This window comes from Pseudogymnoascus verrucosus (genome assembly GCF_001662655.1).
Source record: "Pseudogymnoascus verrucosus strain UAMH 10579 unplaced genomic scaffold scaffold_69, whole genome shotgun sequence".
Lineage (NCBI taxonomy): Eukaryota > Fungi > Ascomycota > Leotiomycetes > Thelebolales > Thelebolaceae > Pseudogymnoascus > Pseudogymnoascus verrucosus.
The window spans coordinates 25,803-51,320 of NW_017263720.1; the positions used below are offsets into that span (position 1 = coordinate 25,803).

A 25,518-nucleotide genomic window follows, 5' to 3' on the forward strand; every position below is an offset into this window, starting at 1 on the left:
ACGTGCCAGTCCACGGCCAGACCAGAAGAACAACCCTGCCCACAAAACCTTAAAAAGACTGCCGCGTCAATGTAAGGTACATGCACTCTACCTTGCGTTATCAATTTAGCATTTGTGGTATTTGAGCGGGGTGTCACTTAAGAAATAGACGCCAGAACACGTGCTCAACAGTTTTTATATCTGTCTGACAAAGCACGCAAGTAGGAGACTTCTCTAAGGTGCAGGAACGATCCACTACTAACACAACGCCAGGCCACCACCGAAAACCCAACTTTGGAAGAGACCGGCTTTAGCTGGAGCTGGACATAGAACCCAACCTTAGGAGAGATCGGTTTTACCTGCACATAGAACCATGGCGCGTCAACGCCGTCAAAAGGACGTATCGTCGTCAGACATCCCACTCGCCCATCCGGACAAATCCGGCCCTGGCCCCAGTAGGCAGACTCTTCTCGATCTAGCCGCTCAGCGAGGACTGCTCGACATTGAGACTGAGAATCGGAAGCCCGGAAAGCTCCCAGCTGGGTCGGTTCCTCTACGGGATGAACAGCCTATAATAGGGCGCTTTGGGGAAGCTGTGTTATGGAGCTCGAGCCTCGCGATGCTCCATTTTACCCTTGATGTGCTCACTCAGCATCAATACGCTGAAGTGCTGTCCTGGCCGCGTGTCATCACGCAATCGCTGCAGGCCTTTGGCGGTACGTTTTTACCATCGTGCCCAAATTGTTGTTGGTACTAATATACAGCAGTCATACTTGTATTCTTTTACGCGTTACACCCGCACTCGGTTCCGGCGGCCTACTTTCCCCGCATCCCGTCACTCCTTCACCAAATTCTCTTCTTCGCAAGCAGTGTTGGGAGTGGCTGCTATCTGATCCACATCACCAACGAATACAGCTACTACGCCGTCTTAAAGCAGGCTCCGCCGTTAGGCGTGATATGGATTTGGTCAGTCATCGAGCTCGATCTGCTATGGGCAGTGGGAAGTTTACTGGGTTGCCTAGCCTACTTGTGGCTGGGAGGATACTCTTTTATGTAATATTATATAGAGCAACGCAATATAGAGAGAATCTCTGTTCAGTCCTTCTTGCAAAAAGGAGAGGCCGGGAAAAGGAAAGGCCGGGGTAATAGTTGTCCGTGCGATCACCTGAGTGTCACGGGTAGGTCCGCCGGGCTGAGGCGGCGAGGCGTCACCGGCTCGGGTCACTGGCTCCGGTCCGCGGTCGGGGCCAATCAGGGTAAGAAGGTTAATGCTCACAGTGATACGAGATGTGAGACACGTATATATACACTATAATCGAAGCTATGGTTCTTGGCTTGAAGGCTTTCACGGAGTACGATCTCAGAATGCACGCCAGCCGCAACACAGCCCTGCTCATGTGAGGAATTGATCAGTTGGCATAACGTTGTAGATTTATAACAAACTATCAAGATGGCGGGTAAAGGCAAGGTCAGCCTCTGAAATTCACCATCACCCACTATCGCAAGCCCCAACATACACATAAAGATTTTATTAAGTGGATCGTTGAGGGCCACCTTCCTCTTGCTATTCCCGTCTTCAAGAAGCACGGAATCCTTGGCTATACACTTGTGAGCGTTCTCTACGTTAGATCACTATAGTGCTGATATCAGGCGTCCAGTCCGTCACGCCGCCAACGCTGAATAGCGCCATGAAGGAGGACCTTGGAAGGTATCGACCCGCCTGGGATTTTGCTGACTTTGACTGCTTTATCGAGTATGTGGTGTCTGATACGCAGTCGATCAAAAACGTAATGGCAGATCCAGAGTGGCTGGGAGCGGTCAAGGACGAAGAGCACTGGGTGAACACGTCGAAGGCGTTAGCTACTGTGGGATACGCGACTCAGTACTTATTGCCGAGCGGGGAGACTGTTAACTTACCGAAATGACGGGGAAGGATACCCTTCTTTACAAGGAAGAGCTTCTGTTAATGTCTTATTGATTTTATGTATTTTCAAATAGGGTTTGAGCAGGGTACCAATATCCCTTTTTATCCCAAGGTCCCTATGCCGAAATCCGAACGAATCGTGAAACTCATTCAAACTGCTCTCCATGGGTTCGTTTCTGATAACATTCGGTCTAATACGGCAAGATCGACTCCTCGATCGATCGGTTTTCTACCGGGCACCACCCGCACGGTACAAATTTGCAGAGTGGGGGTTCGCTGCCAGTCACTACCCTAACAACAAATATCAGTGTGTTTTGGTAACCTATATTGGTGTGGTGAAAGTCTCGACTCTATTTCTAGTCATGCCGGGGGGTTGGGTGAAACATAAGAGGTAACGTAACGGTTGTTTCGTCGGTTCGGTCCGTGACGACAACGATCGAGCGGAGATGCTAATGAAGGGGATTGTGATTCATACCGCGCGGACCGCGATAGGGCTCCGGCTGCCCTTTCCCCGTTCTATTTTAATCTCGTGAACAGCATAAATAAGGCCCCAGATCGTACCATATGAAGTCGTTGTGATCCGCCTTGTCTAGACCCGTCTGTCACTGGGTCTAGAATCCGGATGATGAAAGTGCGTGAGGCCCGCAGAACGCAGGTCTCACATGATGCTAGCGGGGTTACAGCCTCATCGCATAATGACTGCTAGTAAACATAACGGTTTTATGCGAATGTCTTACCTGCAAGCCACTAGAAATTATAGCTATGAGTGCCTGCAAAATGATACACTGCGATTGGTCTACTAGGTTGTCACCGTTAGCTACAGCCGCTGCGCCGCCGCCATGGAGGTGGATACTGGCCCCAAACTAAACATGCACAGGGAGTCACCCAGCCCTATACAAATAACCCTTTTCAATAGGATATTTTTTCGATTTCGATCCATCGTCATAAAAACCGTCTGATGGTGCACATGAGCATAAGTACTATGTACATTATTCTGAATGGAGAGAATCACCTGGGGATCTTCGGAGGCTGTGCTTCGATCCCATGCATTACCACAGACAAGAGGGAGACACTTGTAAGGGACAATGACGATAAAGCGGACTTATATGTAAATACCGGGTTAAAGATCAGATAAGGGTTCCCACAAATGACGCCCCCCTGCTGTGTCAGGGGCCAAATATGAATATTTATCGCCCCATCTCTCATAGAATGGTCTAGAACTGTTAGGATTGTAGTTGCAGAGGTTCTTTTTGTTTTTAAGTCTAGAGACGCTATAATGGGCTAATATACTTGACTTTGCGTCAGAGCGCGGAAAAGATGTCTTGGATATTTAGACTTATTACGAAGCAGTTAAACTAGACCGCCTCAATGAAATCTACTATAGATGTCAGCCGCCGACTTCAAGCGCGCTGCTGATGAGGCTGGAGAGGTCCCGTGTATGTAAAGAGTCTCTGACTAAATGTAGAAACTCCTATTGGACTGCTGCCGCCCGCTCGTTGACTTTAACGCAAAATTCCTTAGGATAGACGGAAGGAATTCCTATTAGCTCTGCCTAGTTGCAAAGTGGATTCTCATCGAAATCGTATATATGAGATGCCTGTCGTAAAGTTTGCCCTTTTTGGATAAATACTGTCTCTGCCTTCGCTCAAATTCTAGAACATTTATCAGCGCTTGATGCCCCCTTGTTTTTAAAGGGTGTATTCATAATGCCCACCGCCGATAGCAAAACGTCGAGCGATACTGCAAGCATGTTCAAGAGAAGCACGGCTAGCAGCGAATCCAACAATGAAAAACATACAACTATTCTCAATCGACAAGATGGTGCTAAAAGGGCGGCACTCGTTGAGAAATCGATGACTCTGAAAGAATGCGTCGTGGGGTTCCGAAAAGCTGTCGCCATGTCTCTGACTCTCTCTCTTGCCTGCGCGATAGTAGGCTACGGCCTCGTTCTGCTTGCGAGCTTCGTCACCTTGCCAGTCTTTCGACGCGACTTCGCCTGCCCTGGGGCTTCCCTCACCGAGGTATGCCAGATTCCAGCATCGTGGCAATCCAGCGTAATCCTCGGCCCTATGGCTGGACAAATCATGGGGTTATTCTTATCCGGCTGGGTTGTGGAGAAGTTTGGCTACAAAAAGACGATATTAGCAGCTCTGTCTTTGCTATCGGGATTCACCTTTATTACGTTCTTTGCCACATCGCTCCCTATATTCCTAGTCGGCTCGTTGCTTTGTGGTATCCCTTGGGGGATTTTTCAAACCATTACGACAAACTATGCTTCCGATATTTGTCCAACTGCGATCCGAGGATACGTTACTGCTTGGACCAACGTTTGCTGGATTATTGGTCAATTGGGCGCATCCATTGTCCTACAAGTTCTAGTGAAGAATTCGACGGAGCTCTCGTATAAGCTTCCACTTGGTCTGCAATGGGCATTCCCACTCCCGCTTTTCGTCGTTGCTATCATCGCACAAGAGTCGCCATGGTGGCTTGTACGCCACAACAAGATCGAAGAGGCAAGGGTAGCTCTGAGCAAACTTGTTAGCAAGAAACATATACCTGCGGGATACTCAGTTGACGACCACCTCGATTTAATAATAGAGACGAACCAGAACAACATCAACAGCTCGGATAATGGTGTGGGATATATTGATTGCTTCCGGCCCGCGAATCTTCGGCGCACCGAGATTACCGTTGTTTTCTGGACGATTCAAAACGCATGTGGCACTGCCCTCATGCAATGGTCTGCCTACTTCTTTGTCGAAGCGGGCCTTACCCAGGAAAAGGCTTTCATGATGCAAATTATGCAGGCAAGTAATTTTTATCCATTACATCTAACACAATCCTGCCTTTTGATAGTACCAAGTTCTTTCTTTTACTCAACCTTAATTGTTTACGAATAAGAACTAATTGTCATTTTAGTACGTCGTTGGATTTGTTGGTTTTTGCGGAAGCTGGGCTTTTATTGGACTATACGGCCGCCGAACCATTGAGCTTACAGGCCTTGCCTTGCTCTGCTTAGTCCTTTGCAGTGTGGGCACAGTAGCCTCTCTCTCAATCTCTATAGAGACGTCGGGTTGGGTTAAGAGTGGCCTGCTCCTCGTTTTCACCTTTGTATACGGATCCAGCGTCGGGCCTATAACTTATACGGCTGTCTCCGAGATATCCTCAACACGTTTAAGATCCAAGACAATGAACATTGGATGCATTGGATACTTATCCTTCGGTGTTTTCAACAGCATTATTACTCCCTTTATGCTTAACACCACTGCCTGGAACTGGGGAGCTAATGCGGCTTGGTTTTGGGCAGCCTCGTGCTTCCTTTGCTGCATATATGTTTACTTCCGAGTTCCAGAGCTGAAAGGCCGTACATTTGGAGAAATAGACTGGTTGTTTGCCAACGGCATTAGCGCCAGAAACTTTGCCAAGACAGTCGTGCCACTATACGAAATTGGCGAAGCCGGGATTGTCCAACAATCACAAGATGCAGACAGCGTGGATTCGGCGCCACACCTCCCATCTCCAGTCCGGGTCGCACCTTCAGGTGCCGAAGTTTAATTTTTTGGTACTTTTTTATTCATGATAGTCAGTACCCTTCTACCCCTCGATGAGTGAGTGTTCCACTCCTTTTCGAATATCTCTAGCTTTGCACCAGAAGCCAAAGCGATAAGAGAGACTTAAACTGACCACACAATAGAACCTTAACCTTTCTTCTGGCTCATCAGCCAAATCCGAAATATAGGGCCGCGAACTCTGAGCAGCCATAAACTAAATGAGCGGTGGAAAAGTTATAAGAAGACGATTTTCAATAATGGCCGCACTGTACGTCTGTTGAGCTATAGTATATTTTGGTTTCATTATGACAGCAATTTTAGTTGCAAGTGTGTTTGGTTAAGCATAGCGGTTTTTGTTTATCTTCTGAGTCTACGGTTGTATGTAGAAGTTAGCCTTATATTGTAGTATAATAAACTAGCAAGAACATGAATGCACACAAAACAACTCTCTTGCACTGAAAACCGTGGGTAATAGCAATGTATTCACGAGCGATCAAAGCTGGGCTTGAATAAATCTATGAGACTTTGGACACAGGACGGGACTAAGGCTACGCAAAGATGCTGGCGATGTACGAACACACAAAGATATCTACAATTCCCCCTAAGCGCAACCTTTGCAACGACCTAGTGGCACGCGCTGAGCTATCGATTCACTCAAGGGACTTTCCATTTATCTACCCCACTTACACCACCATCTAATTTATATCTTCGCAGCTGGGACTGCCGGGACTGCTGCTGCGGCCTTTGCCGCGACAGCAGATTGGGCACCGACAGATAGCAAGTTATTGAAACCAGGGGTATTCTGTGGATACCGAGCGTTGAATCCGATGACAGAGCGCACCTTTTCGAATGTTGCGGTTTGTATTTTCAACTTTTGTGTCGAGACGAGCCACGTTACGCCTTCACTGCAGGGAGGGGTAGTCAAGGACCCAGAGTAACTACATCACCACTGGTCAGCATAACTTCGGATGGCAGGGCATGCTTTATTGTCTCGGAGATTCTTTCGCATTAATATCAGGCTCAACCATCTGCTTACCTCTGGAATGATCCTGCGAGAAGAGTATTGACGACTTCAGACATGACAAGCGGCTGAGTCTTGACTACCGATCCGGGGCTAGCTACTTCAGCCACCTGAGAAAAGACGGTTTCCAGAAGGGCGGACGAAGTGCCAGTCGTTGTAGCAAGTGATGATGTAAGAAGCTGAACAATGGCGCTGAGGTGGCTATCAGCTCGTGGTGCGGAAGCGGCCTCGCCACGGCGGGAGTGTGGATGACGGCCAAGGTCACGCTTCGCCGCCGGCGGCGTTATTACTTGAGCGGTAGCAGCATCGGCAGCGGCGGCGACACCGGTGTCGAGGTCCACGAAGACACCGACGACAGCGATATCCTCTTCTGGTGTCTGGAATACCATATGCATTTCCACTAGGTGATGTCAGCTTTGTTCCTCTCATTACTATAGTCCATCAGGTGCGGCCATACTGGCAATGCTAGTCCCATTGTCCAGATGCTCACTCGGCAAATGGAAGTGAAACTGCTTGAACTCGTACGTCTTTCCACCAACTTCAAGTGATCCACCCTTGCTAACCACCTCGACGGTTGTACCCAAGTTTTCGAACTCAGTTCCCTCTGGCATATCGTTGATTTGAAGCTTCACATCGGCAGCGGTCAACGTCTTAAAAACGCCATCAACCATGTCTATAGGCGATTGGTTCTTTCCAGTTGCACACAAGACGTTCGCGGAGCCTCCATCGAGTGCAGCCCAGTTTAATGGCCCCTGGTAAATGAATGTTTAATTAGTAACGGTATTTTGTCTGGAAATATATCCAAACGATGGTAGAGTATAATGGAGCAAGGTAAGTTAGTGGTGGATGGGGATATCGTACAATGACACCCGTGTACCCAAAGGTATTAACTTCAATAGGGGCTCCCTCCTCCGCACGGGGGGATAGATGGGTTCCGTACGCGCACGACGCCGATGCATGCGTCACAGACGCAGCGATCATCAAGATCCGGGCAATAAATGTTGACATTGCAAGACCTGCTTACTTCGACAACGATAGATGATATGTAAAGAACGGAAGTATATGTCCAAAAAAATCAAAGTGCTTGAAAACGTGATATAAACGAAAAGTAAACAAGTAGCAGAGGCAACGATGATAGTATATACTGAATTATTGGAAAAGGAGAAGTCAAGAAGAAATATACTCATTGAGGCGGCCATCCCATCATATTTGTGTGCCATCGCTGCCGCGGCACTGGCCGGACGACTTTGCGTCTAGCTCATGGAATCTCATAGTCATACGATATTATTGCGTGGCTTTCGGTATCGTCGCCAGCAGATCTAAAAAAAAACGAGGCCAAGGAATTTGTGACGGTCTTAAAACTGGAAGCTATGCCAAGGTGTAGCATCAGGTATTGCGCCTCGTGATAAGCCTTCCCCAAAAGGCTTTGGCCCGACGGTCGGTCAATAGCCAAGTCAAACATACGGGGCACTCACTGATAAGACCCGTGATGGCCATTTCATTCGTCTGTTCTCTGACTAAATACACTTATCCACAGAAATCAATTATCGTGGGAGAGCGATCCCTAGCATCTTGGGCGTTTTAGGGGTAATTCGCCAAGCTATCCCTTTCTTGGCTCTCACATAGCGCTTACCACTTCCCGTTCGTCGATAGGTGGCTGGAACAAATGTCCAAGAACATCAATCAAAATGACCCTTACGACATGATTGGCAGAAGCTTGTGTATCACCTGGAAAACAAGATGCCCAATTGTTTTGAGCCAATTATGGTCGGCTTGGATGCGTGTTCCTAGTATCTGTAGATGGTGGTTTAAGGTTGGCGAAGTCGGTCGAAAAGCGGGCCGGGGCGAAGTCCAGTGCGATCTACAAGGGTCCCCGCTCATAATCTCCGGGGATAAATTGGAGCCTCGATCATCTGAGGAAACTATTGTAATTCTCATGGGGCGTCCAGAGCCACATGAGCCAATCGAGAAACCGAACAAATCTCTAGAGTGCTACAGAGCCACCACCACCAGCTGCTATCACACAGTTGCGTTAGTGGTAGCCTCCTTGCCAAGGGTATTTCGTCTCACTGTGCTTCACGTGTGGAATTCTAGATTCATACCGTATCCAAAGTTTAATTTAAATTACAGTATCCAGAGTCGTTCCAGCGTTATTCTTTTCCCTAATAACGACCCGCCAAAACAAGGCCCCTTCATGAATATACCGGCCCTGAGAATGTACCGCCCCTGCCAGATCAAATCCAGAGGCGGCACTTAGCTAAGGAGCTCCTTAATATCCTCGAGGCGCTGTACTTTCTTTTCCTCGTCGCTCATCATGCCTAGAGAGCTCGCACTGCACGCAACAGGTCAGCCTTTCGATCTCTAATCTTTCATTCACCGAGGCCCGTCAGGCCAACGAATGAGAAAGTCGAAAACAGCAAAAAAAAAACATACAACAGTAGGTATTCGCTGGTGGTCACCCACCCAACTACTAATCTACCGATTTCAAGCTTGTGTATGGCAGAGCGGACGGGATGCCCAATTCTCTTGAATCTATGGTCGTATGTGAAAGTTGTGGACGTATCCATGCTTTTGAGGTGGGTGGGCATGCGCAGGATAGGGATAATAGGCTGGACTTCCCACACCCTTACCCCCACCACATCACAAGCCCAACTCTAACGCACATAAACGCGCAATAAAATAAAGAGAGATAGTAAAACTCACATAAACTTCTTCCGCTCCTGTATCCGCAACATCCGTTCCTCCACGCTCTCTCGCACGATAAACCGCTTCACCTCCACCTCTCCCGTTTGCCCCATTCTATGAACGCGATCAATGGCCTGCGCCTCAACCGCATAACTCCACCAAGGATCCATCATATACACCCTTCGCGCCATGGTGAGGTTGAGCCCCACCCCTGCAGCCCGAAGACTAAGTAGTATGACGGTGAATCCCTTTGCGTCGCGGAAACTTTTCAGCACGGCTGCCCGCGCTTTCATCGCCATCGTCCCATCCAGCCGCAAGAAGGCCACTCCAGCACGTGTCAGCGCTGGCTCAATCAGAGACAGGAACGACGTGAACTGGCTGAATATAACGCTCTTCGTGCCTGGGTGCTCGCGTCGCAGGGCCTTGAGTTGACTGATCAGCGCCGTAATCTTAGCACTTGAGTTTGAACCAAGACGCTGCAATGCAATCCGTGGCTTCGCGTCTGGAGCATCGGGGTCGACGTCATGCTTGACAACCTCGAAGATGTCGCGCGTATTGAGAGGTTCACGGCAGTTGAAGCAGCGTGGCGCATCGCCCTTGTCTACCTGGTGCGAGATATAGTCTAATAAACACTTCTTGCATGCCGAGTGCCAGCATCCAGTGACGGTTTGTTCGATCATTGGCTCTTCGCTGCAAATGGGGCATTCGTTATCCGCCTCGTCTCTGATTTGCTCGAGGACGTGCGCACCAAAAGCGTTGGCATCTGCGCTGTCATCTGTCTCGGCTGTGAAGCGCTCGATGAGACTTTGTAAGTCCATATCGTCACCAAGTCCGCTCACAGCGTCAGCAGCTTCGTCAGCTTCCAATTCATCCGCAACAATGTTTTGCTTCCGAACTAGGATTGGGTGGCAGCAAGTCTGGCGGAGCCGGAGGATCTGTGCGAAAATTGACGTATACGCTTTCATTACTGTGCCTGCCTCAACGTTGGCAGCAAATGCGCGCTTCGCACGAAAGAATATATGCTCGTAGACTTCGCGCTCGGCCTCAGATAACTCTACATCCACAATCTCTATCGTCTTCGGCGGCAGGGGAACGAGGGCCTCACCACTCGGCGTCTTCATATCCTTCGTTCTGCGCAGCACAAGCGGTTCAAGGACCGTCTGCACAACGTCAAGAGCACGCATAAAGTCTTTGCTCTCAAATGGCACACTGATGAATGTTTTCCAGAAGGAAAAGTTGCTCCATGGCTCAACTCTTAAGAACCTAACCAACGAAAAGAGGTCTTCGAGGCGGTTGACAATTGGCGTGCCAGTCAGGACCCATCGATGCTCTGCCTCGATTTCGTAGCACGCTCTTGCCGTTTTTGATTGTCGGTTCTTGATGTGGTGCGCTTCATCTAGGATAACCCTGAAGAAGTTCAACGAAAATAGGCCACCATGAGTGCCTCTGTCGCCATTCCTTGCTGCCACCTGGTTGAACTCCGATAGGACTACACCATAACTCGTGATGATAACATTTGGCGCAGAAGCAGCATTGGCTGCGCAGCATAGACTCTGCAAATTTACAGCTTTCTCATTGCCATAGTATACAACGCTCTTCAGTGTTCCTTCTTTGGACGCATTCTCAGCTTCGCTCTGCCATTGTGCCAAAAGTGACATAGGGGCAACGACGAGAGTGGTGCATGGGGCTCTCTCGACGGAAGAGAACGTTTGCAGCCTAGGCAAATGGTTGACAGAAGTTATCGTAGGCTCTCCGTCTTGTAATTTCATCGCGACATCAGATTTATGAGAGTGGATCAGACTCATCATCTCAATCGTCTTTCCCAAGCCCATCTCATCGGCTAAAATCCCTCCCAAGCAATGCTGCTCTTGTACAGGGAATTCGACCGACAGTTCGCCAGAGTAGGGATTGAGATAGAAATTATCTATGCCCTCTACTGATGGCAATTCTTGGTCGTCCATATCCTTCACCGGCCATACATATTCTTCCCACAAAGGATGCATAGATACCTCTTTTTTCTCTGCCTTTTCATCTTTTTCCTTTGCCATCATCCAGTGCAGCGCTTGCTTCTGGTAAGGCCTTAGGTCCATCGCAAATGTATCCGCCGGCTCCGCTTCAGGGGCACTGAAGTCAAAAGATTGGGCCTTCCTGTACAAGGTATCCAGCTGGTCCTGTTCTAATTCCTTGCCTTCCTCGGTATCCGATGACGGCGAAGAGCCAGGTTCCCCTCCTGACTTTTCGTTTTTTGCTGCCTCCTTTTCATATTGCTCGGCTACCTCAGCAGCTTGAAGAAGGCCCTGACGCTTGTGCTTTGTAGTAGTCTCGCTCGTTCTTGAAGGGAGAAGATTCACCTCCACCAAGAGTTTAACCAGTGCAACTTGCCGTAAGCGCAGGTCTTTTTCCTCGGAAGTCTCCTTTTCCTCAAATAGACCGGTCGTTCTATTATCTGGTGGTTTGAATCCAGTGTTATCGAATGCAGATTTTAGTAGCATGCAACGCAACTGTAAGAAAATGGTATCATTTGTTCGCACCCTATCCGGGGCATAAACGCAGACCCCCTCGAAGCTGCATACTTGTTGGTCAATTAGAGTCGAGACCCAATTTGCCGTCTCTCTCGAAAGCCTTCCAACCTCCTCGCCCCTAGAATTGGTAAACCGCACAATAACATCTATTCTCCGGGAAGCAGCGCCCTTTGTCTTTGGTGTAACTTGCAATGGAGCGATTTTGTTCTTGCCTACCTTAACTGGCGGAAGCTTTGGTGGCTGAATTTTCTGACGCTCGATCCGCACTCTCTCCCCATGCTTAATAAGGGCTGTGCCACTTCTGGTGGCCCACCCCTCTACGCCAAAAGCGCCTATATACCGGGACTCGGGTATCCGCCGAAGATTTGCAATCGGGTGCAGGGTTTGTTTTGAGCTTCGCCCAACATTGGGCACTTCTGGTTTCACAGGGTTTATCGTCAAGGGCTGTAACGCAGCGGCGCTCGGAGTTGAAGCCACTGCTACTGTTGGGCCTTTCCATGACCCATCAAAGTACATATTTATCGCCCTTTCCATATTATCTCCAGACGCTTGCTTCAGTAGTCGCCAGGTGTCGGAATCGATCTTGTCGCCGATGACGAGCTCGAATGTTTCCCGGTCAGAGACCAGTGCGCTCTCGGAGCTCGTATGATGTTGCACGTTCGTTTGCGCATCGCGGTCGTCTAGAATTGCTGCTCTGGGACTTCTGTGTCCTGCTTCAGAGGCAGTGGTATCAAGCTCGGTAGGTCCTGGGGTTGCTGGACTGGATTCATCGACCTCAAGCTCTTCAGGCTTATCCGTAAAGAACCTTCTCTTCTTCGCCGGTCGTCCGTCTGAATCAAAGGAGTCCATTATCCAAACAACCGCGTAACGCCTCGTCTTAAGTGTTAGGTCATCGAAATTGTGGTTTGATCGTCGGGTTCGACACGCGAGTCGCGTAAATTGCTAATCGCATCTAACTTGGGCCGGGTTGGCTAGAATGTGGTTTTGGAGATCGCCATACCAGCTCTATAATTTTCACTAATTCATGTTCTTGAGAAGCTCACAATCGGGTATATCAAGGGGATTTATTCGTATAAAAGTGTCGGCGACAACTAATCGTCGTTGTAGAATGACGATTCTCTTTCAAGTGTGTCACGTGCCTGCGTGTGTAATTCGTGTAAAGCCGTAGACAGGGTGTGGGAAAGACGAGTTTGCTCTGTTTGCTATATTTAATGAAAGTATGTCAAAGGTCCATAGGCATCAAATCCCCAGCTCCTTAACCAATAACCATGTACTCTACTCGAGCCAGTATTAGGCTGAAATATACGGCTCGGCGGGTTTCAACGGCGAAATGCGCATATGCGACAACGTCATATAGCTCGCCGGCGCCAAATGCCTCCCGGTTGACAGACCAGGACATCAGCTCAGCGCGAAGCTACTGCTCAACGCTTGTCCAGTACCTACCCTATCCCTAACTTGCGCTTGTCCATTTGAGCTAATGCGTGTTCAGAAAATTTGACTCGCCTTCATATACGTTACAGACGTTCATCCCGGCTCCAACCCGCGATGCCTACCTCGCAATCCGTGCCCTTAACATTGAGCTCTCGCGCATTCCCGACCTGGTCTCAAACCCTACAATTGGCGCCCTGCGCATGCAATTCTGGCGCGACAACATAACACGGACGTTTGCGAATACGCCGCCGAAAGAGCCGGTGGCTATTCTCCTCCACCATGCACTCCAGTCCCTCAAAGAACGCCACCCGAATGCGCCCACATCGAGTTTAAAGGCCTGGTTCATGAAGGTCATAAACGCCCGAGAGCAGTACATGGATAATCGCCCATACCCGACCATGGATGCGCTGGAGAACTATGCTGAGGCTACCTATTCAACGTTGATGTACTTAACGCTGGGATTCCTTCCCCTTCACTCTATGTCAATAGACCATTTGGCCAGCCACATTGGTAAAGCGGCAGGGATATCAGCTGTGCTTCGCGGGATGCCTCTCATTGCCTTTCCGCCTCCACCTAATCACCATAGTAATAGCGGAGCATCAGCAGGATCTTTAGGGGGCGAAGGTGGTGCTCGCCAAGGAGCAGTTCTGCTTCCGCTTGATGTCATGGCAGATACAAATACGAAGCAGGAGGACGTTTTGCGTCAAGGTGCCAATGCGCCGGGCCTCAAGGACGCTGTATTTCAGGTCGCAACTCGGGCAAATGATCATCTAATAACAGCGAGGAATATGCTACAGCGTCTTCAGGAAGGGAAAGACATGGGTCACGACTTTGAGCATGAGGGAGAGGAAGGACACGACTATGGAATGCAAGGCCGAGACTTGAATGAACCGCAAAACTCTGCGGCTGAAGAACTTGCCAGGGGATTCGGCGTGCTCATGCCGGCAGTGTCGACAAGGCTTTGGCTGGAGAAGCTTGAGAAGGCGGATTTTGATATTTTCAGGGAGGAAGTCAGGGGACGGTCCTTAAGTTTACCTTGGAGTGCGTACTGGGCGTACAAGAGGACGCAGCTATAGATAATATGTATTATATGCGCCATATTCTTGTAATTATATGCAATAACTGATGATTTTAGATCTAAATGAATCTCAACTCCCAGTACTCATTGGGATATTTGCACGTATGTAATATTGGGACACGTCAAAATTAAACAACAGCCTTATGCCTTGGCGACATTAGTGCCTATTTAGCTCAGACAACAGTCGTGCCAAGGAAACGCATTGGAGATTCCGAAATGTGGATGACCGCTTGAAGGTTTAGATTTCTCGACGGTCACCTCGAATATTGCTGGCGCAAGCGATGGATATATATTTGTATTATTAGTACAATTGCTTGGTACCCATGCGTTCATGAGAATCGTGCTTGATGCTGGCTACAGCCGTTGTATCAACCCCTCCAAGATTCAGGTCCCCAGGCGCGACAAGGCGCGACAAGGCGCAACAATAATGGCCGCATCCAGGGACTTCGCCCCTGGATCGCCTTTAGGAGCACAAGGCGAAATACCAATAGCCAACGATGGGCCTGATATTGAGGCGGGAAGGAAGAATTCTCTCTACCCTCCGCTACATAGCGTTGATACCCAAACGTCCATCGCGACTGAAGCCGACAATCACAACGTTGCGCCTATACTCCGACAGCGGAAGAGCCACATTGGAACATATTGGGGAACCTTCCCAGCTGTGGTCGACAACCCACGCCGGCCGCTATGGAAGCCTGGCCAGGAGCCAGGACTCGATCCTGCGAGGCCCAATGGAGGACGGGAGCAGCTTCTCCCTCTGCGCGCCGAGTGCGATATCACGGTCGTAGATTACAGTGAAGACGATATGGTGATGCGCCGTTTGACAAACGAAACACTGCCATTGTGGCTGGAGAGGACAGAGAAAATGGAAAAGGAAGGGTCGGAAGAGTTGGCCTGGGCAAAATGTCGATGGATCAATGTCAACGGACTGAGTTGGGACGTTATTCAGGCATTGGGCAAATATAAGAATCTCCACAGTCTTGCCATAGAGGATATGGTCAATACGAAGAATAGAACGAAGGCAGACTGGTAAGCTACCCAAAACTACTAATGGAAACTCTGTGCTGATATAATATAGGTATTCGGATCATACTTTTCTCATCTTAACTCTCCAGAAGCTCGTGAAGTTGCCTGAAGACTGTGATTCTGACAGCGATTCCGACGAGGAGAGCGACCTCTCAAAATCGCCCACAGGCAGTGTCAAGGAGAAACGGGGCTGGTTGTCAAAGCTCTTGCACAGACTCAGCCGCCAAGACCCCTCAGTCGCCAGAGCGAGGGCAGCAGTTTCCTCCGAGTCTCCAGAGGATATCATGACAGGTCACAGTGCGCGGTACAAGCGTGCTGGCTCCCAACTGCGAACACTACAGCGTTATGGCGGGGGCCCAAATCCAGAGTTCATGACCTTCATGGAACGGAACTCGGCCATGACCCGCAATGGTCTCGCCGTTTGCGCTGAGCAGGTTTCTGTCTTTCTCCACGGTTCCAACACCGTGATCTCTTTCTTTGAGCAGTCTGCGGATGATATCGAGGCGCCGATTCTGCGGCGTCTCGCAACACCCGAAACTATTCTTCGCCGCTCTTGCGACGCTTCTATGCTGGTCCAATCCATTCTCGATACGATAATCGATCACGCTGTGCCCATCGCCACAGCCTACTCCGAGATTATTCAGGAGCTAGAGCTTGATGTCCTCACTGAGCCCGACATCAAACATACCCGCGAGCTGTACCTTCTCACCTCCGAGACCGCCACTATGCGCAACTTCATCTCCCCAATTGCGACACTTATCCGCGCCCTCCGCGACCGCACCGTGGCTCCTAACTCTCCTGCCGCTGCTAACAACAACAACACGCTCACTCGTCATGAATCGGGGCCTTCAGTCTCGCATACCTCCACTGTTGACATCTCGCCACTGGCCCACACGTATCTCGGGGATGTGGAGGATCACTGCCTCAGTATCCTGTCGGAGCTTGACCAGATCGCCACGTCGGCATCGGGCCTAATAAGCCTGATTTTCAACACAATCTCAGCATACCAGAATGAGTCGATGAAACAATTAACGGTTGTGACCGTTATTTTATTGCCGTTAACTGTGATTACGGGGTTTTATGGGATGAATTTCACGGACTTCGATGCGCTTAATAACAATACCAACTACTTTTGGAGCATTGCAGCGCCGGTCGCTGTTGGTATGGGGCTACTAATGATGCGAGAAATGATAGTGAGGTGGTTTAAGAAAGTAATTTTGAAGTGGGGTAGAAGGAGGAGGCGTGAGAGACGCGAGAGAAAGGAGAGAGAGAGGAGGGAAAGGGAACTGAGGAAGAGAAGATGAACTGTGATAAATTATTTTGTAAGGTTTGAAGATGAAAGGGGCGCATTAAGTTCTGTTGGAGTTAGCCGGGTTTTTATTTAGATACCATTGTCGGATAGATTTCGGCGCTTGAGAACTTACTCAACACAAATGCAGTGTCGCTTGTCATATTTCTACCTGAACTCCAATAGCGTATTAATATATTTGAGTATAAAGGGCGACAATGAGAAGCGATGAGAAACGCGCTTACAATGAATGATCCCCCAAAAAGAATCAAAAAGGTAAAAAAAAGCAAAAATGAAAGGTACAGTACTAATGAAGAGTCTTCAATTCAGTGAACAAGAAACATCATATGATCATACGTACTAAGTCATGAAGCCAGGCGACTGTTTGGATAATGGAGGGAGGGCGCTTAGCGGGGGTTATGTGTTTAAGCGATCTAGGTGGGGGGGAGCGCGCTTACCTTTAGCGTGACGCTTGTACGCTAAACCCAGCTGGATCCAGCGGTGGCAGAAAAGTGTCCAGGCAGGTCGCCATCGTCTTCACATTTCGATGCGACTTCTTGAACTACGCGTTAGATATATTCACATTCGCTCCAACTCTTCCTCGATATTCTCGATAGTTCTTGCTACAAATTCCTTTGCTATTTCAAGCTCCTTACAGCCATGCCGAAAGACGACCTTATGGAGCATGCCTCCTCCACCGTCGACTTCTATGCCCTTCTCGGCGTCGAATTCGAGTCCTCATCTTCAGACATCCGCCGAGCCTACCGCAAGACAGCCTTGAAATACCATCCCGATAAACTCGGTGCTGCTTTTGACCCCGAGAAATTCCATCTCCTCCAGGTTGCGAACGATGTGCTGAGCGATCCGACCGCGAAAGCGGCCTACGACAATGCGCGCTATGCGAGACTGCAGAAGGTGAGGCAGGAGCAGCTGTTTGAGGGGCGGAGGAGACAGATGAAGGAGGAGTTGGAAGCGAGAGAGAAGGGAGGTGTGGGAGCTGGGATACAGGTTGGGGGGAAGAGACCGAGGGAGGAGGAAGATGAGATGGGCACAGAGATTCGCCGCCTGGCGGAGGAGGGGAAGAGGAGGAGGAGGGAGATGGAAGAGAAGATACGGGCGCAAGGTGGATCTGCACCATCGTTTGCTGAACCTTCCGCGTCGACACCTCCACCCAAACGGCCAGCCGATATCACCCCTAAACCTGCCGCACCGACCAAACCAGAGCCAGCACAAACAGCAGCAGAGGAAGCTGAAGAGGAAGATGAAGTCGCCCGACTCGAGCGCCGCATCCGAGAAATTGCCGAAGCCAAAGAGAAGCGTAAGGCTGACAAGCGGGCGCGGAAAAGTGGTGTCTACGTCCCGGCTGATACCCCATCTGCATCTCCTGCGGGTGACTGGAAGGCGAGGTTGAAGGAGAAAGGCATCCATGACCAGAAGGACACCAGTACACCAGTGAAAAGACCCGATTTGAACGGACTTAAAGCAGGCGAGAAACCGCTGTCCTCGCCGAAGTTCTCGTTCTCCCCAAAGCCAAGGCTTGTGCCACAGGCGAAGGATGAATTTGCAGCAACTATGGACCGCCTGAAGGATGCCGAAAAGAAGAGATTGGAGGAGGAGATTCGGCGGAAGGAGGCTGACAGTCCTCTGTAGGGACTCCCTGTGCATATTGCATTTCAGCGTTGGCGTTTGGGGCATTTAAGTTTATGATACCATGTGTTATATGTAGATTAAAGCATACAGAAAGCGAATCAAAGATGAGATTCATATATACTATATCGTATACTCCTATTCGTACATTGCCCAGTCTCTCACCAAGCTTCCAGCACTTCAACGTACAAGTCTATCGTAACCAATCTTAACGTACAACAGCCTTTCTACTTCGACAGGTGCCACGCAGGCACAAATGCCTTAACCTTGACCAAGTTCTCCGCTCCATCCTCAGTCTTCCATTCGAATTTAAACTCGTCCCCTTCTTTGTACCCCGCTCCTTCGCCCTGCATCGCATTCGTCATAATTTCCAGTCGGCACAGTGCCAAACCCACATTGCCTACCCCCTTCAACCACTTCCCAGCGCTTCGTCCCCTCTTCTCAAAGCGCCCAATCTGTGTCTCCGCGGGCGGCGCCGCAATCTCCACCTCCGGCTTATACTCTAGAGTCTGTGGTTCGTCCTCTTTAGCACCATACAGCTGAACAGGCAAGATACGCTTCCGCACAACTCCAGTATGGTGTGTGCGGATTGTCAGTTCCTGGCCCACATAGCAGCCCTTGCGGTAGTCGATACCGGACATGTAATCGATGTTGCTTTCCTGCGGCAGAGCAGATTCACGCAAGATCTCGTCCTGGCCCTCCGCAACGCCCTTCAGGTACCGCCGGATCGTGTAGCTCATCTCATCTGTCTCCACCAGCCCCTCCGTGTCTTCTGCCGGTGGCTTGGAGCCGCCAAGAAGCAACAGTCGCTTGCCCATCTCCGGGGCCCGGATGTCGACGCACTCAATGTGACCAGCTGGGGCTGGGACGGTCTCGGTGGGGATAGTGTGTGGCGTCCACCCCATCCCGACCTCCTTTGACTTATCCTCCTTCCACAAGCTCCATGTCTGCATCTCGTCTTCAGGTAACAACCTAATATCGAATTTCGCCCTCAGCCTAAACCGCTTCAAGTGCTTATACAGCGTCTCCGCCGCCTGCGCATCAACCTCCACGATCCAATTCTCCCCTCCACTCCCATCATACTTCCCCTTCAGCAGATTGTTCGAATCGGGGTAGATGAAGACATCATTCAGGATTCGGCCCGGCGCATTGAGGAAAGCAGCGTAGAACCCGCTCGTGCGCGGCGTCGACGGCGCGATGTTGGCGGTTATGACACCCTGGAGGAAGTGCGGCGCGTCGGGTCCCGAGAGTGAGATCAGGCGCCGCGAGGGGAGGAGGGCGTAGCTTGATTGCGGAGGAGGTGGGGGGTTGGCATTGAGGCGGGGGCTGGTGGAGAAGCGGGCGCGTCGGGATTGGAAGCAGGAGGTGCAGATGTATGGATTGGTGAGTGTGCGGGTGGGGGATTGAAGCTGTAATAGCAGGCGGGTGGAGAGTGGACGCTTCATTGTGGTATGGAGGGCTGGGAGTTGTTGTCACGGAGAAGAGATGAGCTCCGCGAGCTGCGTCCCGTTAAGGTTCGTCATGTCGGAATGCACGGAGGTTTTTGTGCTGTGGGGGGGTAGCTTTCATTACGGTAGTTGGCCCAAATGCCGGTTCGACAAAAGGGTTCAGTAAGCCGACTCCATGAAGGACCCATGATCAGTTCTGAGTACGACTATAATATATAATATGGTTATTACCTACGTTCATAGTTTTGTTGACTGCAAAGTCATAATGGCAAATCAAAATACACTACTGAAAATTATGCAAACAATCGAAAGGCCTAAGATGTGACTAATCAGGAAGGAGTGAGACGATAGGGGGAGAAGATGGGATGGACAGTGAGGAGAAGATGGGACGGTAACAAGAAAAATGGCGAGAAGGTAAGCTTTCTTATCCCTTTCCTGATTCATGTTACCATCTGCCACATTTTTTTGTCACCGCCCTGTTTTTCATTACCGTTACACCCATTCCCTCGTCACTATAGACACTACGTTGTGGTGGAGAAGCCTTCGAGAATGATTGGGGCAAACAATGACAGGAAATGAAGTCTTCTACGAGTGCTATCTCAGATTGAAACTGTTTCAACTTTCATCCCTTACACGGCAGTTTATAAGTGACCTATGCATGCTTCTTTGAATGTATTCATATTTACTCCGAACTCAACGCAACCTGCAATAACTATCACTATGATCCCAATATCCCCCTTCCAATGCCTAAACCCATCACTATATAACAACTATCGCTAACAACCGCTGAAGTCCCATACCCATCATCTAAAGTCCACCTTTGGCAATAGTATCAAGATATCCCAATAGAAATCCCTTATCCGTTGGGGACATAGGCGCCTGGTTGCTGGTCCTTCTGGAACCCCTCGCTCCAGTATTCTCTCCGCCAGACGCAAATGGCCTCTCAGCACCAAGCTTCTGCTGCTGGGAGGGTCCCGGTGACGCTGGCTCAGGTAATTTCTTGAACAGCGAGAGTAGAGCCTGCTTGTGCGCTTGAGGAGGCGTAGGTTGAGCTGTATGCTGTGACTCGATAGTTGGCAACACTGGTGGTGATACTCTAGTCGGGCTGATACCAGAAAGTTCTGCGGGCATGTGAGGCATTGGAACGCCTTGCGCCGGTCGCTTCAAGATCTGAGGCGCAAAGGGTTTCGGTGCTTGCTGTGGTGCCTCAACATCAGCCTGGCGCTTCGGAGTACCTCCCGCTTTCCTCGCTCCCTTGCCATTGGCCGGTGGTTGGCGATGCTGCTGAGGTTGCTGAGCCTGCTGAGCTTGCGAAGGCTGCCGCGGCTGCGGAGTGGAAGGTTTCGAATTTGCCTGGGGAGGACGTGATAGGATAGCAGTCGGCCTAAATGGCTGTTGTTGCTCCGGTGCGCGAGGCTGAACCTCAGGTCTACCGTCAGGCTTTGGCCTAGCAAGAGCTAAGTTGCCATCAGGAAGCGGTCCACGGGCCCTTGTAATGGAAGCTGGAGATACTGCAGGCCGAGTATCCATTGCCGTTGGCATTGGAGGAACCTGGGGAGGCTCTGCAGAAGTTGGTTTTGCCATACGAGCAGCAGGAGCCGTAGGAGTCTTAAACAGACTTAGAAGTGCTGATTTATGCACATCGGCTGGCGGCGATCCGACGGGCAAGTTGCGATAATCTTGCTGTGGCGGCCTTTGCTCGTAGCTTGCTACAGGGCGACTGACATTTGGTTGCTCTTGCAACAGGTGCTCGCTTGGAAGCTCTTGAAGCTGTGTGGTAGGAGTTACGTGCCCCTGAGTGTATCTCGATAGTGGATGACCGTTTGAAACTTTGCTATCTGGCACCACCCTATCTTGACCACGAAACGCGTTCAAGAGGGCCAAGGAGTGGCTGGTCAATTGGGGTGGCGTTGGTTTGGGTGGTGATATTACAGGTTCGTGTGCGTTTGGTAGATTCGGTTGCGTTGGAGGAGAGAATTGAGATGGGCGCTGCTGAGGAATCTGTGGCATATTCTGCTGACTAGCCTGCTGCATAAACTGAGCTATCGGATTGTGGCCCTGACCACCACTGAATACGCCTTGCTGGACTTGCGGTGGGAGTGGTTGGGGATGTTGCAAGAACTGCGGGTGGCGTCCAAACTGAGGCTGTACTTGTGGCCCAGGAATTTGAGCGCCCGAAAAGTAAGAAGGATCAGCAGCATAACTTGCATTCCCTTGCATAGCAGGATGTTGTTGGCCAGCGCTAGGTGCTGGGTTCCCAACTGTCCCCATCGCCTGAGGGTTGGCTATACGCATACCACCAGACATTGGGTTGGGTAACTGATGATGCTGAGTAGGGTAATTATAATTCTGTTGTTGTTCAATTTGCATCCTGTTGTCCAAGCCAATGGGAGCGCCATTGTATGGTTGAGGATTTGACTCCTGTGGGTTCATTGGGTACTGGTGCTGCGGATTCCGCTGTGTTGGAGCCGAATTGTATGCAAAGTCTGCCGGGCCACGGGGCAGTTGAGTTTGAGCTTGTTGGGGTGGAGCTTGTTGTGCTTCGCCTTGGGGCTTTCCACGTAGTATGGCAAGCAGGGCGTCACCGGTGTTCGCTGCTGGGTATTGGGCAGCGCTTGTAGGGTTTGGCTGCAGGCCCTGCGTCGCAGGCTGTATCTTCAATAGTCTATGAAGAGCTGCCGTAGCTCCTTCCATAGTATTCAACTCCGGAGCTGATGCTCCATGAACATTTGAAATTGGCATTTCAAAGCCCTCGATTGCGCTTCTAAAGCCCTCTTCCTCAGTCTGACCCTCGTCTGCATATTGAGACAAATACTGATTGCTTGTAGCACGGTCAGAGTCTTTCTTCTTCTGCTGCTGAACCCATTTCTTCAGTGGCACCAAGAATGGTGCTACCATATAGAATTTATTCGCGTTCTTTGCAACCTCGGCATCATTGCCTGTTTGGTGATTTTTCTTCCTGAAAGCAGGGAGATCTGATAATCGGTACCACTCAATCTTGCTGATTTCTTTTCTTGTTCTTGGTTCGAAATGAGTGTCCATAGGGACATCTCTGAAGACGTACAGCCTGATATGTTGCTCGCGCATAGGGATATCGATATATTTCACTTCTTCTGAATCCGGGACCAGGCCAGCGGCCCTGATGTCGTAGCCAGTCTCTTCGTATACCTCACGCACAGCACAATCAAGATCATCTTCATCCTTGTTGATCTTCCCTCTGGGAAAGCTCCAGTTCGCTCCCTTTTTCCAGCCCTTGACAAGCACGACGGCGTCTAGCGCTTGGTTCAGCATTATGGCACCTCGAACAGGCACGCGCGTCTTGTATAGAAGGAATTCTTCAAAGGCTCGCATGTGATTGTCAATCGAAAATGCGGATAGTAAGGGACAATGTTGGAATATCCTGAGGCAGAAGCTGCGGAGGGACATGGATGGGAGAGACGGATCCAACGGCCGGATGAAGTCTTCGTAAAACCATTGTGCCTCTTCGACTTGGAAACATATCCTCGCTACTGAGGATAGATCCTCCTCTGGTAAGTTGATAATAAATCGAACACATAAATCATCGAGCCCTGTTCCAGCATCGTCTTGTCAGCCCTTGTCGCGTCAATGATAGCGGGTAATTCCAGTCCACTGGCTGGTCTTTCATCCTGTACTCACAGTCTTCTAGCTGCATTTTGGAGTCTGTCATCTAGGCTATACTGTGCTAGCATATCCACGACTCGAAAAGACTTTGGGGTGTTTCTTGAGGATAAGAATATCCAAAGCAGGCGGAACCGTGAAGTGCCAAGGTGTCGCGGCTAGGAAACACGTCGGTCGATATCACTCGCGGAACCAGTACCTCAGAGTTGCGTAGTATCCCGGATCAGAGGTTGGAGGCTCAGAAACTGATGGAAATAGCGGTTCAGATAATGTGCTTATATCATGGTAGGTGTATCTTCAATGACGATGTTTGCCGCGCTTTGTCTTTGCACCAACCAACATACCACGGATACAGCGACAGTTTGGCGCTGTGGCAGTGCATATCTGTGGCGCAGGTGTGGCGCAGCCGTCTAAGCTTAAACAACAAGCACTTGCTCATATTAGTACTAGCGTCCTTTGTACCTTACCCTGTCAATGACGTTTGGTTGGCATTAAACAGCAAGGGGCTGGGCATGTGCTGGCTGTTGGGTCGCCGGCAAAATCAAGATAAACGCGACGGCAACCCCTTCATGCGCCAGCAGAAACTGTACATATACGCATTGGTGATTGCTATATATACTTGAATCTGGCTGGCATTATTTGCTTCTTTTAGTCCTCATTTCTAGCCATACGCGGGCTGATCATTCTAATCCGTCCCTGGAACTGCATATATTTACTTCAGAAAGTTACCCTGTGTCATATTGGATTCCGACAATCACAACGCTGGCTACCAATAGTCGCGCTTAATCCGCAAAGGACTCAGCAAGACCAGGTGCTGTGCTGGAAGCCAATTGACTCACCACCGTTTCACGGCCAAAAATAACACAAAGCGCCTCCTGAAACAGACACAACTCGCGGTAGACCTATCAATCAAAGAAAGCCAAATTCGACGGCGATACCGTCAGCCACAAAGAGACTCAATAAATCTCACGTTTCCCGCTCCAGTTTTATCGACTATCGATAATCATCGCCAACATGACTTCGCTGCTGGCCAAATATGTTAGCAAGAAATTCCTAGGGGAGTCGTTGCAGAATAATTTCGGAACAGAGGTTTGTCTCATGCAAGAATTGACACTACGACGTACTAACTCTCTCTATAGGATCCTTATTTCGAATCTGTCCCCGCTACACGACTAAATGGCAGGCCCTCGAAGACGAAAATGAAGAAAGTCCGAAAGGCATTACCACCAGGCATATCTGAGCATGATGGGAAGATCCTGACGAAGGTCAAGCGCAGGGCTTATAGGCTCGATATGAGCTTGTTCAACTGCTGTGGTATAAGGTTTGGCTGGAGCAGTGTCATTGGTATAATCCCCGGGTGAGTTTCTATTTTCCGCCGTTTCCTGGGACACTTTTAACGTATTGCATTAGCTTTGGTGATGCGCTGGATGCATTCATGGCAATGATGGTATATCGGACGTGCCAGCAGGTTGAGGGTGGCCTCCCTGCTACTGTTCAGTCGCAGATGGTGTTTAACATCGTCATTGACTTCTTTATCGGTCTTGTTCCTTTTATCGGCGATTTGGCAGATGGTAAGTTATGGCAAGCCCTTATTCCATTCCATCGCTAATAGAAGTGACAGCTGTTTTCCGCGCCAACACCAAAAACGCTGCTGTACTGGAGAAACATCTTCGCGCTAAGGGACAGGCCAGGCTCAAATCCCAGGGCGCCGCGTTGCCCACAGTCGACCCCAGCGACCCCGATGAGTTCGACCGCCTGATGGCCGGCGGTCCACCTCCAGTGTATACTGCAAACGAACCATCACAACAGCCTCCAATGCGTCAAACAGCTCCACCGGGAACTCAGCGTGAAAAACCTTCGGGCACGACTAATACGGCCACAACAACAACTCAGAGTGGCGGCGGGTGGTTTAGATTTGGAAAGAAAAGCAAGCAGCCAGACGTCGAGAGCGGCAGCGCCGGCCAAAGGCATGGCGATACGCCACTCTCCAACTTGCCGTCCCGTCCCGCCAGGGAACCAAGCACGCGTCAGAAACCAGCTCGTACTCGGTAGGTGTTTGCAATGAGGGTATTTGGTTATTAATTATGCGGTGCCTTAATGTTAATTTATGTTTGTAACTTTTGTAAAGACTTGGAGATAGATACCACGGTAAAAATTATACAGTTGAATATAACAGCAATAAATGTCAGCATTGAATTTGACCCCGCCTCAATCTTAGACACGGTAATGAGTGAAATATATGCTCCCATGTTTACAAACGAACTCGTTGGCTGGACATC

At 49.9% G+C, this 25,518-nt stretch overlaps 11 protein-coding genes across 11 annotated transcripts; 7 read left to right on the top strand and 4 right to left on the bottom strand.

The window, feature by feature from the left end:
- The first annotated feature begins 1 nt into the window (after position 1).
- Positions 2–1,301, top strand: VE01_09748 (uncharacterized protein). The gene is made up of 3 exons (XM_018279157.2): positions 2–200; positions 253–695; positions 747–1,301. Exons 2-3 carry the CDS (start codon positions 353–355, stop codon positions 1,034–1,036), a joined length of 633 nt encoding a protein of 210 aa, XP_018125818.1. The 5' UTR covers positions 2–200; positions 253–352; the 3' UTR covers positions 1,037–1,301.
- Positions 1,302–1,429: 128 nt separating this feature from the next.
- VE01_09749 (uncharacterized protein) lies at positions 1,430–1,904 on the top strand (the record flags this gene model as incomplete). Its single annotated transcript, XM_018279158.1, has 3 exons — positions 1,430–1,447; positions 1,516–1,587; positions 1,638–1,904. The coding sequence occupies 3 exons, from the start codon at positions 1,430–1,432 to the stop codon at positions 1,902–1,904; spliced, it is 357 nt and encodes a 118-aa protein (XP_018125817.1).
- Positions 1,905–3,152: 1,248 nt separating this feature from the next.
- VE01_09750 (uncharacterized protein) lies at positions 3,153–5,892 on the top strand. Its single transcript, XM_059464099.1, has 3 exons — positions 3,153–4,710; positions 4,823–5,485; positions 5,598–5,892. Exons 1-2 carry the CDS (start codon positions 3,610–3,612, stop codon positions 5,456–5,458), a joined length of 1,737 nt encoding a protein of 578 aa, XP_059319281.1. The 5' UTR covers positions 3,153–3,609; the 3' UTR covers positions 5,459–5,485; positions 5,598–5,892.
- Positions 5,893–6,052: 160 nt separating this feature from the next.
- On the bottom strand, positions 6,053–7,752 carry VE01_09751 (uncharacterized protein). Its single transcript, XM_018279160.2, has 4 exons — positions 7,337–7,752; positions 6,933–7,227; positions 6,491–6,875; positions 6,053–6,392 (listed from the first exon to the last, which is right to left on the bottom strand). The coding sequence occupies exons 1-4, from the start codon at positions 7,481–7,483 to the stop codon at positions 6,155–6,157; spliced, it is 1,065 nt and encodes a 354-aa protein (XP_018125787.1). The 5' UTR covers positions 7,484–7,752; the 3' UTR covers positions 6,053–6,154.
- Positions 7,753–7,953: 201 nt separating this feature from the next.
- Positions 7,954–12,828, bottom strand: RAD5 (DNA helicase rad5). The gene is made up of 3 exons (XM_018279161.2): positions 9,179–12,828; positions 8,546–8,807; positions 7,954–8,491 (listed from the first exon to the last, which is right to left on the bottom strand). Exons 1-2 carry the CDS (start codon positions 12,529–12,531, stop codon positions 8,729–8,731), a joined length of 3,432 nt encoding a protein of 1,143 aa, XP_018125784.2. The 5' UTR covers positions 12,532–12,828; the 3' UTR covers positions 7,954–8,491; positions 8,546–8,728.
- VE01_09753 (uncharacterized protein) lies at positions 12,750–14,330 on the top strand. Its single transcript, XM_018279162.2, has 2 exons — positions 12,750–13,117; positions 13,172–14,330. Exons 1-2 carry the CDS (start codon positions 12,951–12,953, stop codon positions 14,187–14,189), a joined length of 1,185 nt encoding a protein of 394 aa, XP_018125785.1. The 5' UTR covers positions 12,750–12,950; the 3' UTR covers positions 14,190–14,330.
- Positions 14,331–14,378: 48 nt separating this feature from the next.
- On the top strand, positions 14,379–16,720 carry VE01_09754 (uncharacterized protein). Its single transcript, XM_018279163.2, has 2 exons — positions 14,379–15,220; positions 15,270–16,720. Exons 1-2 carry the CDS (start codon positions 14,523–14,525, stop codon positions 16,519–16,521), a joined length of 1,950 nt encoding a protein of 649 aa, XP_018125782.1. The 5' UTR covers positions 14,379–14,522; the 3' UTR covers positions 16,522–16,720.
- Positions 16,721–17,031: 311 nt separating this feature from the next.
- Positions 17,032–18,250, top strand: VE01_09755 (uncharacterized protein). The gene has a single exon (XM_018279164.2). The coding sequence runs from the start codon at positions 17,166–17,168 to the stop codon at positions 18,153–18,155; it is 990 nt and encodes a 329-aa protein (XP_018125783.1). The 5' UTR covers positions 17,032–17,165; the 3' UTR covers positions 18,156–18,250.
- CAF17 (ccr4 associated factor) lies at positions 18,215–19,817 on the bottom strand. The gene has a single exon (XM_018279165.2). It carries the CDS (start codon positions 19,595–19,597, stop codon positions 18,380–18,382), a length of 1,218 nt encoding a protein of 405 aa, XP_018125781.1. The 5' UTR covers positions 19,598–19,817; the 3' UTR covers positions 18,215–18,379.
- Positions 19,818–20,128: 311 nt separating this feature from the next.
- On the bottom strand, positions 20,129–23,792 carry DCP2 (decapping enzyme complex catalytic subunit). The gene is made up of 2 exons (XM_018279166.2): positions 23,258–23,792; positions 20,129–23,169 (listed from the first exon to the last, which is right to left on the bottom strand). Exons 1-2 carry the CDS (start codon positions 23,286–23,288, stop codon positions 20,408–20,410), a joined length of 2,793 nt encoding a protein of 930 aa, XP_018125810.2. The 5' UTR covers positions 23,289–23,792; the 3' UTR covers positions 20,129–20,407.
- Positions 23,751–25,388, top strand: VE01_09758 (uncharacterized protein). Its single transcript, XM_018279167.2, has 4 exons — positions 23,751–24,328; positions 24,379–24,596; positions 24,650–24,810; positions 24,861–25,388. Exons 1-4 carry the CDS (start codon positions 24,254–24,256, stop codon positions 25,289–25,291), a joined length of 885 nt encoding a protein of 294 aa, XP_018125780.1. The 5' UTR covers positions 23,751–24,253; the 3' UTR covers positions 25,292–25,388.
- The last annotated feature ends 130 nt before the right edge of the window (positions 25,389–25,518 follow it).